Source organism: Bufo bufo, chromosome 11 (assembly GCF_905171765.1).
Source record: "Bufo bufo chromosome 11, aBufBuf1.1, whole genome shotgun sequence".
Classification (NCBI taxonomy): Eukaryota; Metazoa; Chordata; class Amphibia; order Anura; family Bufonidae; genus Bufo; species Bufo bufo.
In genome coordinates, this window is record NC_053399.1 from 53,370,091 (window position 1) to 53,384,198 (window position 14,108).

Here is a 14,108-nt window from a genome sequence, read left to right on the forward strand (position 1 = left end):
GTTGGGGAACACTGCTCTATGGGACTGCCATAGGTAGCAGAGTACATCACTTTGCTATTTTCAGCAGTCCATAGAGAATGCATAGATCAGCAGGGCTTATTCTCAACCTGCTGCTCCAGAAGGACGGACGAGGTTACAGGGCCCGCGTTCTCGGATCCATTGAGGTTCCAGGAGTCTAAAGCCCACCGATCAGTTAGATATCCCCTGTCTGCTATATAGGACATAGCATTTAGTAACCCGAATACCCCTTTAATAATACACAAAAGCCTTTCTGACTGTGCGAGAGCCCATTAGAGCAGAATGTGGCCTATTTCTGCAGTATATCTGAGCTGCCCTTCCCACAACTTAGTTGAACACTTTGATTTCTCTTGGTGCTGCCTTAATGGCACAGCAGTGTTCATGGACAATCGGCTTCCTGCATTCGGTGACAGGCGTTCTTGCTGAGAAGAAATCACCCAGAGCGACAGTTCTTTCCGACTATTACAGCAAAGCGCGTTGACTCCGGCACTTACCGGCTGCAATTGTTTGCGTTACATTCAGAGCTTTAACTTTTTAACATTAAATTCCCTGTAATCATAGCTCCAAATCCTTTCCTGACAGGGTCTATTCATGATATTCTTGTCCTGAGAGTTAGGATGTGTTCTTGACATTAGGTACACTTTGCTATTGTAACTGTTGTAAATGGATATAAAAATAACTGTAGCATTAAAGCTGCTAAGAGGGCAGTACACGTACCCAGGACTTGTCAGGGAAAGTGACTGCGACTCAAGTCCTGCACAGAGGCCACTGTCCTGTCCGTACTGTTACTACTAATCTGCATTTGTAGACCATTGGTGGGACAACTGTGAAGGTCATGAGTCTTGGTGTATGACAGAACGGCTGCATCCCGTACTCTGAAAGGGAATATGTCGCCGCATACCTCTATAGTAATCCAAGTGTCAGATGCGCTTTGGTCTCCTAATTCCAGCGCTTTTCCCCCATCCTGATAGGTAACTTCTGGAGAAATCGATTTTTTTTTATTTATAATGAGCGAGGGTGTCACTTTTGCACCAAATGCTCCGCTCCTTATCACATCCAGTGACAGAGCCAGGTAGGGGAAATGTAATGTCACCTGGCCCTGTGTTCTCGAGTCTGCGCCGGTGCTTCGGGAATTGACGCACACACAGTACAGCCTTAATGCTTGCCAGGGCTGAAGTCGTCTGCCTTATGCAGCCCTTGGAAGCGTGATGGGTTGTATTGTGCCTGCACCCATTTCCTAAGCGCTGGCACATGCACAAGAACACAGGGTCAGGCGATATTACATCCTCCCCTTCCTGGCCCTGTTACTCAAAGCTGTGGAGAGAGGGTTGGATGCAATACGGAGTGACGCTTTTGGTGCAAAGGTGACACCCTTATAGCACCAAACAGCTCACTTTTTAGGAATGTACATATCAGGATGGGCGAAAAAGCATTGGAATGAGAAGACCAGAGCACATCTGACAATTCAGGATAGAATGGGATAGATACATTTTATGTGTTTATTGCTCTAGGATTTTGTATTGTAAAGCTATTGTGTCTTGTAAATAAAGCTTATTCATTGTTTAAAGGGTTTATCCAACATTAAAGAGGACCTCTCACCTCTCCTGACATGCCTGTTTTAATAGCTTCATGCATTCCCCATGTAATAACAATTATGAAGCATCTATTCTTATGGCTCTATGTTGTGCCATTTCTTTATTATTTCTACTAGAGTTATGAATGAATTGCTAGCAGTCTGCAGTAAGGGTACAGAGGGGAGGTAACCAGTAGGGGGTGTGTCCCTGCACAGACTCACGCTATCCAATCAGTGCTGCCATTTTCAGTCTGTGCAGGGACACACCCCCAACTGGTTACCTCCCCTCTGTACCCTTACTGCAGACTGCTAGCAATTCATTCATAACTTCTAGTAGAAATAATAAAGGAATGGCACAACATAGAGCCATAAGAATAGATGTTCTGGAATTGTTACTACATGGGGAATGCATAAAGCTATAAAACAGACATGTCAGGAGCGGTGAGAGGTCCTCTTTAATACAGACTTCCCAGAGTAGCTTACCCGCGGTAAAGATCACACCTGGTCCCTGCCGCTAGGTTCGGAGTCTGTTGCTCCAGGGCTGGCTCTTCCTCTACCTGCAGCGTTGAAAACAACATAAGTCGGGGGTAAGGGCTGGGGGGCACATGACCGCTGCAGCCAATCACAGGCTGCAGCGGTGACCTGCTCCCCTTGCACCAGGACAACTAGTTATGTGACTCAAGAGGAGCAGGTCACTGCTGAGGCCTGTGATGGGCTGCGTCTCCCATCGCCACATGTTGTTTTCAGCAGGGACCAGATAAGTATGATCTCCTCTAGGAGGTCTTTATTAATCTTGGATAACCCCTGGTGTCAGCGCTGACTGTATCATAGTTGTCAGCTCTGCTTTTCTCCATCCATAATGATTAGGGATGATCCTCCTTTTTGTTTGGTGTCGGTGTGGATACCATATAGGAGCTGATATACCAGTAATTGCCAGGGTGGGGGGGCAGCATAGCTGTTCTCACTGGTTCATTCAAGGTTATTCCAGGTTTAGGATTGCCTTAAATTAATAAAACGAAGCAAAAGAAGCAGATTTTACTCATTTTTTTAGTAGAAAGGATGACACTTAAGGGTTTGGTTTCACACATGGATCTGGAGCTAATTATAGGCAGTTCTCCATATCTCTCCCTGCCGGTAATTATAGCTGCACTATTAACATGTTCCCATCATAGCTGCAGGCGACAGCCCTGTGAGGTCAGCCTGTGCCTGCAGACAGTCCGTGCTGGATATATGTGGCAGGAAACTCATCCATACAGTGGAAGGACTTGTCAATGTGCTTGGTCTCTGCTTTTGCTCTTGTTTCATTTGTGTTTCTTCTAATTGACCCGCATACAGTCTTAGTGAACTTTAAAAATTGTAAATCGATGTGAAATTGTAGCCCAAATATCATCTGACTTGTTACTTTACATTTCTGCATGTACTAGTATGTGGCCGCTGTGGCCGCTTTTGTATGTGACCCGATGTCTCTTTTTGCTACAGTGACTCCTCCGAGGTGGTGATGCATTCTAATGACGCCTTTGCTCCTGTGGCTTACCTTCGCGTGGCAGAGCTTCATTTGGAGGATAAGGTGAGTAAAGGCTGTATTACATTAAAAGATTTAGCAGACGCTTGTCGGGGGAGGGAGCGTTCCTTCCCGACAGTCGCCTGTTGATAAGTGGATAAGACTGCTGCTATTACATGCAGCCATCTCCTCCACAGTATCAGGAGGAGCGATTGCAGACTCGTTGTTTGGCGGCAGCTGATCATGATTACACAGCACCATCTGCTACCGACAAACTATGATTTTTAAGCAAGCTTAAAAATCCTGATTGCCCGATGTACAAGTGTCACTTTTGGGGCTGTATTACACAGTCACGCTCGTTAGCAATGATCTGGTCAACCATCGGCAGGTCTAATGCAGCCATAACACGTGGTTAGCCTTTTATTGTTATCCTCCTAAACAGCACTTATTTCCGTGTTCCTGTTCTATAGGAATTTTTGTTACATCCCATATTAAAGGGGTTCTCCGGGAATTAAGATACTTAAATATTACTTTATTATAAATATATTCCCAAATACCTTTCATTAGTTATAATGGCTCCCTTTGTCTAGGTAACAATCATTAGGAGAAATAAAATAGCCACGTCATATTACAAAACCTGTCCTAATCACACAGCAGGACAAGTTACTTCAGAACACTGAGGTAAAGAGCTGCCTCATCCTCCTCTCTGCTCTGCTTGTCAGGGATTATGATCCTAAATACAGTCTATAAGAACTTTAGCTGCATTTCTGTAGGTATGGAATTCATGAGGAGACATGAAGTAAAGAGAGGACAGACTGTAGTAATAGAGACTGTATACAAATGCTGCTGCACGTTAGCCACATCCCTACCCTCCTCTCTGTACTTCATGTCTCCTCATGAACTCCATTCCCACAGAGATTCAGCTGAAGATCTTATTACCGTATTTTTCGCCCTATAAGACGCACCGGCCCATAAAACGCACCTAAGTTTTAGAGGAGGACAATAAGAATAAGACACCCAATGTTAATCAGACCTCATCTGACAGCCCTATTCAGACCAATGTTAATAAGACATGTAAAGTAGATATACCAGCTCACTATATCTGCGGTTGAGATGTATCCGCGTGCTCGGTGTCTTGGTTTTTACGAATAAGAATCTTTCGAAACGCGTCAACAGCCTACACCAGAGAGAATTTGAGTCCTGTATTGTCTGTGCACAATTGCTAAATAAAGATGGAGAACTTGACACTTCAAAAAAAGTGAGTGCTGGAGTCTGAATCTTTCCATTATTCCAATGTTAATAAGACCCTCAATCAGAACCCAGATCAGACCCCCAATGTTAATAAGACCCCAGATCACCCCCCCCCCTCCATGCCCCAGATCAGCCCCCTGTGCCTTTTATCAGCCCCCAAGCCTATTTATCAGCCCCCATTATGAGCCCCCATGCCATCTATAAGCCCCAGTGCCCCCGTGTCACTTATAGGACTCCATTACGAGCCCCCATACCATTTATGAGCCCCTCCTGCTGTCGGCTGTCCTGTGAACTGGCGCGCACAGCGTGAGGTCATAGAGCGCCCTCACGTTGTGCTCACCCACAGCACAGCCGACAGTCGAGGACCAGGAAGCGGTGAGTACAGAGCCTTCACCGCTTCCCGGTCCTCCGGTACTAATGAGCGCTTCCATAATGGAAGCGCTCATTAGTATTCACCCCATAAGACGCAGGGATATTCCCCCCCCCACACACACGCACACTTTGGGGGGGGGGAAACTGCATCTTATGGGGCGAAAAAATATGGTAAATTGTATTCAGGACCATACTCCCTGACAAGTAGAGAGGAGGATGAGGCAGCTCTTTACCTTACTGTTGTGAAGTAACTTGTCCTGCTGTGTGATTAGGACAGGTTTTGTGTCCCCTAATAGGACGGTGGCCATCATTTTTTCTCCTGATGATTGCTTCCTAGACCAAACAAGCCATTATAACTAATGCAAGGTATTTGGGAATATATTTATAATAAAGTAATTTTTAAGTATTTTCAGTAATTTTGTTTTATGAATTCCTGGAGAACCCTTTTACACCTAACCATTTTATCTATAAAACGGGCAGTGTCTTATGCCATGTCTACAGAATGTGCATGTTGGGCATAAATGCCAAAGATGCTTGTGAACACAGTGTCTTTGTCTATAGGCGTTGTGCCCCATGCTGTGGTACTGTATCTCACCATTTTACTTCCCTCTGCAGGTTGGATCTCCAGCACTTGTTTCAGCAGAGTCTTGTCCCTGTGATACTGTACATCTTCTGTCTGATGACACAGCAATGAATAGAGAGGTGGAAAAGCAACCTATGAGTTTTATCCCCCAGGCACGGCCTTCTGGTAAAAATTTAGATAGATAGGAAACTCTTCTTGTTGATGCACACGTTAAAGGGCATTTGTCAGCAGGTTTGTACCTATGACACTGGCTGACCTGTTACATGTGCACTTGGCAGCTGAAGGCATCTGTGTTGGTCCCATGTTTACATGTGCCCGCATTGCTGAGAAAAATGTTTTAATATATGCAAATGAGCCTCTAGGAGCAACTGGGGGGGGGGGGATTGCCCTTACACCTAGAGGCTCTGCTCTATCTGCAACTGCCACACCCTCTGCACTTTGATTGACAGGACCAGGAGTGATGATGTTTACACTGTCTTTAGGTGTCATAGGTACAAATCTACTGACAGATGCCCCTAAAACTTTCCAGGGCTTAATGATTGAAGTGTCTGGACCTGCCTTGGGGCTTATTGAAACAAACTATTTTTACATCCGGGTTCTGTCTTGAGCATACAAAAGATAGCACTCCTACTGGTTACAGACTGAACTGGATAAACCATGTTACTATGATTAGTACCCGGACAGACAGCACCCATTAAAGTCAATGGGCTAATTCACATGTGCGTTTTTTTTTCCCCCAGTGTGTGTGTAAAAAATTGCAGCATGCACCATCCAGCTTACCTTATTCACGCAAGACTCAACCATTCAAGTGAATGATCTATAAGTAAAATGTAACACACGGACACCATCTGTGTGCAGTCGGCTTGAAATCACCTTCCTGTTTACCGGCCAGAGCATAGATGAGTTTAAGTCTGAATGCACACGATCAGGATTGCAAGCGGATTTGCGTGCGGAACACCCGCACCGTAGGTCATGTGCATTGCATTCTATGAGATTTTGAAATTCTCATGTACACGATGCAGATTTTTTCAGTGCGGATTTTGACGCGCGTTGCGGATCTTTTAATCCACAGCATGCCAATTTATTGAAATTTTCCTGACCGGATTTCATGCAGATTTTCTCCATTCACTTCAATGGGGAGAGTAAAATTGCATGCGGAAAATCCACAACAAATCTGCATGCAAATCCGAACCAATTGATGTGGATTGTCCGCACGGATTTCCCTGCAAACAATTGCGGATTTCAGTGCAGATTCTCTGCACATAAATCCTTACCCTTACATCGCTCAAAGTGGCCCTGTACTTTGGGAAAATGATATGTAAAAAGTTTTCATTATGGGGGTCCGTGCACTGATAAGACCCCCCACCAACCACTAGAACGAGGAGAGAGAAGCGCTCGCTTGAGAGATGGTCTCAAGACGGACTAAATAGAAAGACAAAGGCGGGAATTTATCATGACTTTACTCCAAAATTCTGGCTTCAAAAATTCGCAAAATGAGGCATTTGCAACTTTTTGGGCTCAAATATTTTTACACCACTCACTACAGTGTTGAAATATGGTTGGGAAAGTGGGCATGGTTAGCCATGTTAATGAGTTTCACTCCAAATTTATCAGTGAGACTGTTTTAAAAAGAAAAGTCACAATCTCACTCCAGTAGGGGGGTAGAATAGGAAAATTGGAGGTGCTTTTATAGATTTACTGAAAATACTTAAATATTACTTTATTTTAAATATATTCCCAAATACCTTTCATTAGTGCTCGCGAGCTCGTGCACCGCGAGATTACAGCGATCTGACTTCATGAGCAAGGAGGAGGCTCCTTCACAGGGGGCGTGGCTGGGCTCCTTCACAGGGGGCGTGGCTGGGCTCCTTCACAGGGGGCGTGGCTGGGCTCTTTCACAGGGGGCGTGGCTGGGCTCCCTCACAGGGGGCGTGGCTGGGCTCCAGAACGGTTAGTACAGCCCCTTGGGCTCCTTACCAGGCTGATTTACATATCTATAAAATCATTTTTTACACTCAATAAAACCAGTCAGAGATATGGGACAGGTATATTGCGGACATGCTAGCGGCGATCTAGACGTGCATGTCCGCATGTCTATAGGGTAAATAGAGGTGGCAGAATCCCTTTAAGTAATTTTATTTTATAAATTCCCGGAGAACCCCTTTAAGTATAAGACAAATTTATCAAACGTGCAACTTTTAATAAATGAGGCATAAAGTACTCCAACACAGACTCAAGCAAAACTGACTTCAAATATTCCCCTCATGATAAATTCTCCCCTATGTGCTCATCTCAACTCCATCTCCTGCAGATAGGAGCGAGTGCCCTGTGTGAGCCCTTCTCTCTCCTCGTTCTGGCGATCATATGTTGCTATGGCATAACAAAAGTTTTCCTAAAGTACAGTGCGACTTTAAACCTGAGTGGAGCTAGCCCTGTGTAGACTTTCCACAAGTTCAGATGCAGAGAGATTATAATTAGGTCTTATTTATTTGGCACATGACATGGGGTGCGGGAGATCACTTTTGTCCTCTCTGACTTCCTAGAGGAGTGTACCCATTAGATTATTATTATACTCCCTTATATAGCGCTGTTATATTCTGCAGCGCTTTACAGACATTAGCAGCCAACTGTCCCCAGTGGTGCTCACAATCTAAGCTCCCTATCAGTCTGTCTTTGGAGTGTGGGAGGAAACCGGAGAACCCGGAGGAAACCCACGAAAACACGGGGAGAACATACAAACTCCATGCAGATGTTGTCCTTGGTCGGATTCGAACCCAGGACCCCAGCTCTGCAATCACCAGTGCTGAGAGCGGCCATAAATGTATTTAATTAAACCAACCACATTTGTTTACAAAGAGGTAGAAGTCAAATTTATTAGATTTATTTTCACACTTATTCTCTGATGGTCCAACACGCGGCTGACTAATGGGATGTCGTACATGAAAACATAATACTATAGCATATATCTGTTAGAAAACGCATACTTATATAACCTGTTTTCTGTTTTTAGGCATGCATGCCTGACGTATGGTTGTTTGGGTGCTAAACTTATTACAGTCAAAATCACACAAAATATGTGTGTGTGTTGTCACCTGGTTTTCTTCATACACAGTGTGACGGTCCCTAGGGAGGACTGTGATGTGTCTGTGATTGCCATTGACCAGTAGGAAGCAGTATGGCTGCTTAGTCTTCATGTAGTTAACTCTTGCACTGCACGTGTGGCAGATTGTGTGGTGTGTTACAGTAGTCTAACCCTTGCTAAATGTATCCTTGTTTTTAGATATAGTAGTTCAGCAGTCGTCCCAGTCACTGAATGGATTCCGATGGATTAGCGAGATAGCTGCTAGGGGAAGTGATGTCCGCGAAGTCACTCGCACTGCGCTCTCCTCTTTAAAAGGTAAGTATATGGAGGAGTATGTATCTATTAATCGCTTACCTTGCTGCAACTTTATCATATATACTTCTTAGGCCCAGGAGTGATGATGTTAACACTGTCTTTACCTATCAAAGCGCAGATGGAGTGGCAGCTGCAGAGAGAGCAGAGCCTGTAGGTGTAACAGACAGCACCCATTAAAGTCAATGGGCTAATTCACATGTGCGTTGTTTTTTTTGTTTTTTTTCATAGACCACCAGTGTGTGTGTAAAAAATTGCAGCTTGCACCAAAATGTAACACACGGACACCATCTGTGTGCAGTCGGCTTGAAATCACCTTCCTGTTTACCGGCCAGAGCATGGATGAGTTTAAGTCTGAATGCACACGATCAGGATTGCAAGCGGATTTGCGTGCGGAACAGCCAAAAGGTGTGCTAAAATATGTGCAGTACGTGGGTGAATTCCTATGGATGAAGGGGGTTATGGTCACATTTAATATAAACACTTATGCCAATTACAGTACAATCCCTGGACAGTGTTTATATTAAATGTGACTATAACCTCCCTCATCCATAGGAGTGCACCCATATATTGCAGTACATGGGTGTATTCCTATGAATGAGAGGCTTAATAGTCTTATTTCATGCATATTTAGGCTCCTGAGCTCTCCTGGCTGTCACTTACCCAGGAACTTCAGGTGACAGTCCAGGAGTCCAAAGGGATAGCACTGCTGCTGGGGGATCAGAGGGTCAGTAACACTCCCTCCCTCCTTCTTCCTCTTATCCTACGGCAGCGACGAGTGGCCGGGCAGGAGACTGACTAAGACGATTGGTTGAAGCAGCCAAGCAGCAGTTCTCTGGCACTCGCCAACATCAGCTCAACATGCAGGGTGGCACTGAAGAGTAGAGGGAGAATTGTTCCTCCTCTGCCTTGGTGTGTCATCCCGGCTGCAGAGGACAAGACATGCAGGCTGGCGGCATTCAGCTTCAATGGCTGCCGCCTGCCCCACACTTCTCCTAGAGGGCGCCGCTTCACTTGCTGGTTGTGCGCTCCTGGTTATCAGCCAGCAATGTGCCGCCAGCCTGCCTGCCATGTTTTTTAACAGTGGGCCGGGCCCCACCTCTTGATATGTGCAGTGCAGTGCCTGCGCCACACGCACGCTGGGTCCTCACTCAGCCCGCCCGAACTGCAGCCATGTTTCTGAGCATGTTCGCTTTATTAGACGCACTGACTCCCCCCCCCCACACACACTTTTGGCAAGAAAAATGTGCGTCTTATAAAGCAAAAAATACGGTAACTGTTTTTCTAGCTGTGTGACTGGTACTTTCACTTTGTGCCGGTCCTCTAATAAACCTTATCTCTAAATTACTAAGAGGTCATAAACACCTATATAAGCCACATTCTTAACGGTAAGATAAGAACTGAGCTATAATGAGTGTTTATAAGGTTATAAAGCAGAGATTAGGAGTCCGTCTGTTCCTGGTCTGACGGAAAAGACAGAAAATCCAAAGGGTGCTACTAGAGCATCTCTGCTCCGTACATAAAAAAAAAACACTTCATATTTTTAATAAAAAAACAATTGAAAAAAATTTCTTTTTTAGCTACAATGCAATAATAAAAAAAATGCCCCCAAAGGTGTACATAGCCTTTAAATTACAAAAAAAAAGTTGTATAAGGTGCCGGCTTCCAGTTTTCATTACTTCTTTCATTTTCTGCCCACCCGATATGCAGTCTGCAATCTGCTCCTAGTTCCAGACTTTTCTTGTGTCTGTGTCCTTCCATGCTGAATGTGATGTCTGTGTGATCAGGATGCTGCTGTCTTCACTTGCTCTCACAGCATCCTTTCTGCGCTGATTTCCCTTTCTACGGCTCGCAGGGAATCCTGTGCTGACAATCACTGATACACTGTACAGAAATAAAATAGTAGGAAATTTGACATAAAGATGATTTAGAACGTTGCTGAGTGTTGCATTTAGGAAGCAGATTACTAAAAATAGAAGAAAATTCAGTGCAGAAGTGTCCATAGCTTTCAATATTGTTAAAAGTGGCATTACCATTAACACTAGTGATCATGCCCTTAAAGGGAATCTGCCAGTCCCAAAACACCCCTCCCCCAAAAACTAGAATTAGCAGTGTAAGTGACGCAGAGTCCGGTTATGTCATTTTTATCTTCCTACTCACTTACATTCAGATGTAAACCAGCAGTAACCAGCATTGAGAGGACAAACCAGCAGTAAGATGCATTGAGAGGACTCCGGTGCTCACACACATAAAGGAAGAGTCCTCTCAATGTGTTTTACTGCTGGTTTATTGGTGCTCAGTATCGGAACGCAAGTGAATATGAAGATAAAAATTACAGAATCGGACTCAGCACCATCTACACTATACAACGCTTACTCTAGTTTTGGGGATGCTTTGGAGTTGACAGATTCCCCTTAAAGTACTTATCTCACTTGGACATACTGCCTATTAGGGTATATAGACATTTTATAAAGGGGATAACATCTGATTGTCGGGGGTTCCATTGTCGGGGGTTATGGAAGGGGTTGTCTTGGTGAGACACCTTCACAGTATACCTTATACAGTCCTGATCAAAAGTTTAAGACCAAAAAAAATCATATTTTACATTAACAAGGTTCCAAGTAGAGCTTCAACATGCAACAAGAAGAAATGAGAGTGAGACAAAACATTTTTGGAGCATTCAATTAATTGAAAATAACGATTAAGCTGAAACAGGCTGTTTTTCAGCTGATCCTAATTTTAGGACCACATGCCTTTAAAAGGCCAAATCTGTGCAAAGCTGTATATTCATTGTCATTTTCTGTCAGGTAGTCACACGTTGTGATGGCAAGGGCAAAAAAACTCTCCCTTTTTGAACGTGGTCGGGTTGTTGAACTGCATAAGCAGGGTCTCTCACAGCGCGCCATCGCTGCTGAGGTGGGACGCAGTAAGACAGTCATTTGGAATTTCTTAAATGATCCTGAGGGTTATGGAACAAAAAAGTCAAGTGGAAGACCCAACAAAATTTCATCAGCCCTGAGCTGGAGGATCCAATTGGCTGTCCGTCAAGACACTGGACGATCCTCGACCCAAATTAAGGCCCTTACTGGTGCTGACTGCAGCCCCATAACCATCAGACGGCATCTGAGACTGAAGGGCTTCAAAAACAAAAAACGTCTTCAAAGACCTCGTCTCCTTGAACGCCACAGAACTGCTCGTTTGGACTTTGCAAGAGAGCACCAAACATGGGACATTCAAAGGTGGAAGAAAGTTTTATTCTCTGATAAGAAAAAATGTAACCTTGATGGTCCTGATGGTTTCCAACGTTACTGGCATGACAAGCAGATCCCACCTGAGATGTTTTCTACGCGCCACAGTGGAGGGGGCGCCATAATGGTCTGGGGTGCTTTTTCCTTCAGTGGAACAATGGAGCTTCAGGAAGTGCAGGGGCGTCAAATGTCCAGATGTTGCAGAGAGCATTCCTCATGACTGAGGGCCCTCGTCTGTGTGGTAACGACTGGGTTTTTCAACAGGACAACGCTACAGTACACAATGCCCGCAGGACAAGGGACTTCTTCCAGGAGAATAACATCACTCTTTTGGCCCATCCTGCGTGTTCCCCTGATCTAAATCCAATTGAGAACCTTTGGGGATGGATGGCAAGGGGAGTTTACAAAAATGGACAACAGTTCCAGACAGTAGATGGCCTTCGTGCGGCCGTCTTCACCACTTGGAGAAATGTTCCCACTCACCTCATGGAAACGCTTGCATCAAGTATGCCGAAACAAATTTTGGAAGTGATAAACAATAACGGCGGAGCTACTCATTAATGAGTTCATGTTTGGAAGTTGGATTTCTGTTTTGGGGGGGGTTTAGTTTTTTTTTCGAGGTGTGGTCCTAAACTTTTGATCAGCTGAAAAACAGCCTGTTTCAGTTTATTCGTTGTTTTCATCAAATTGAATGCTCAAAAAATGTTTTGTCTCACTCCCATTTCTTCTTGTTGCATGTTGAAGCTCTACTTGGAACCTTGTTAAGATCCAGCCATGCTAAATAGGATTTTTTTGCCATTTTTCAACTGGTCTTAAACTTTTGATCAGGACTGTATATACCTGTGACAGGCTGAATGTAAAACAGCTGAGAACTAAGAAAACAATCTGTACGAAGAGTAATTGTTCCAATTGATAATCAGGGTGTGTGCCTGTTGTAAGAGTCTTATAGACAATAGGGAACATACTGCACTTTTCAGGGATTAATTGCTCCATTAATATGTACCGTAGCGTCTGTTGAGGTGAAGCATTAGTGACTCCTGACAGACATATGTTAACACAGTGGCGACTGTGGGGTTTTCATTGTGTCAGCCAGATCATGAGTCACACGATCTGTTCACCATGTAACACTCATTGTAATTGTTAGAATTCTTCTAAATTAAGAACTGCTTGTTTCGCTTATTAATATAGAGCCCCTTTAATTACTCCTTTAGTTTAGTTGTTTTTGTTTTTCTGATGTGTTAGGCCACGTGTTCTGTCAGGAAAAATTTGATGTTTTTCCCTTCGGTTTTCCTTCAGTGTTTTCTGCAAATCTGTTAAAGGGGTTCTCCGGGAATTAAGAAAATGAAAGCAATCAGGGGAAATAAAGTGGCTGCCGTCACACAAAACCTGTCCTAATCACACTTTTGTGAGTTACTTCACAACACTGAGCTAAAGAGCTGCCTCATCCTCCTCTCTGCTCTGCTTGTCAGGGATTATTATCCTGAATACAGATGATAAGATCTTCAGCTGAATCTCTGTAGGTATGGAGTTCATGAGGAGACATGAAGTACAGAGAGGACGGGACAGGACAGACTGTGGGCTGTGGTAATGGAGACTGCATACAAGTGCCACATCTTCACCCTCCTCTCTGTAATTCATGTCTCCTCATGAACTCCATACCTACAGAGATTCAGCTGAAGATCTTATCATCTGTATTCAGGATCATAATCCCCGACAAGTAGGAGAGGAGGATGAGGCAGCTCTTTTCCTCAGTGTTGTGAAGTAACTTGTCCTCCTGTGTGATTAGGACAGGTTTTCCATGCACTAATAGGATGGCGGCAATTTTATTTCTCTTAATGATTGCTCCCCTGACAAAACGAGTCATTATAAATAATGAAAGGTATTTGGGAATATATTTATAATAAAATTATATTTAAGTATTTTCTTAATCCTTGCATGTTTTCCGCGCGGATGCAGTCAGTCTTTGATGCGCTTTTCACTGTGTGAAAAACATCACTCGACATCTTCTAGCAACCATCACTGAAAAACACATTGCATCCGGAGGTCTTAAGCTTTTCATGCAGACCCATTTACTTCTATGGAGCCAGGGCTGCCTGAAATCCGCACAATATAGAACATGCTGTGATCTTTCCTCATGTGCACAGACCTATGCAAATGAATGGGTCAGG

At 44.2% G+C, this 14,108-nt stretch overlaps 1 protein-coding gene across 4 annotated transcripts in view; it reads left to right on the forward strand.

Annotated features, from left to right (window-relative positions):
• The window catches only part of DPH6 (diphthamine biosynthesis 6), a 72,165-nt gene that overhangs the window by 34,213 nt on the left and 23,844 nt on the right, over positions 1 to 14,108 (forward strand). For 2 of the 4 annotated variants that reach the window (XM_040412057.1, XM_040412059.1), the window contains 3 exons: positions 3,071 to 3,158; positions 5,331 to 5,470; positions 8,574 to 8,695. In XM_040412057.1, coding sequence (XP_040267991.1) covers positions 3,071 to 3,158; positions 5,331 to 5,470; positions 8,574 to 8,695 — 350 coding nt within the window. Of the gene's footprint in view, positions 1 to 3,070; positions 3,159 to 5,330; positions 5,471 to 8,573; positions 8,697 to 13,891; positions 14,068 to 14,108 lie in introns of those variants that run through there. The other 2 variants (XM_040412060.1, XM_040412058.1) reach the window with 2 other exon arrangements.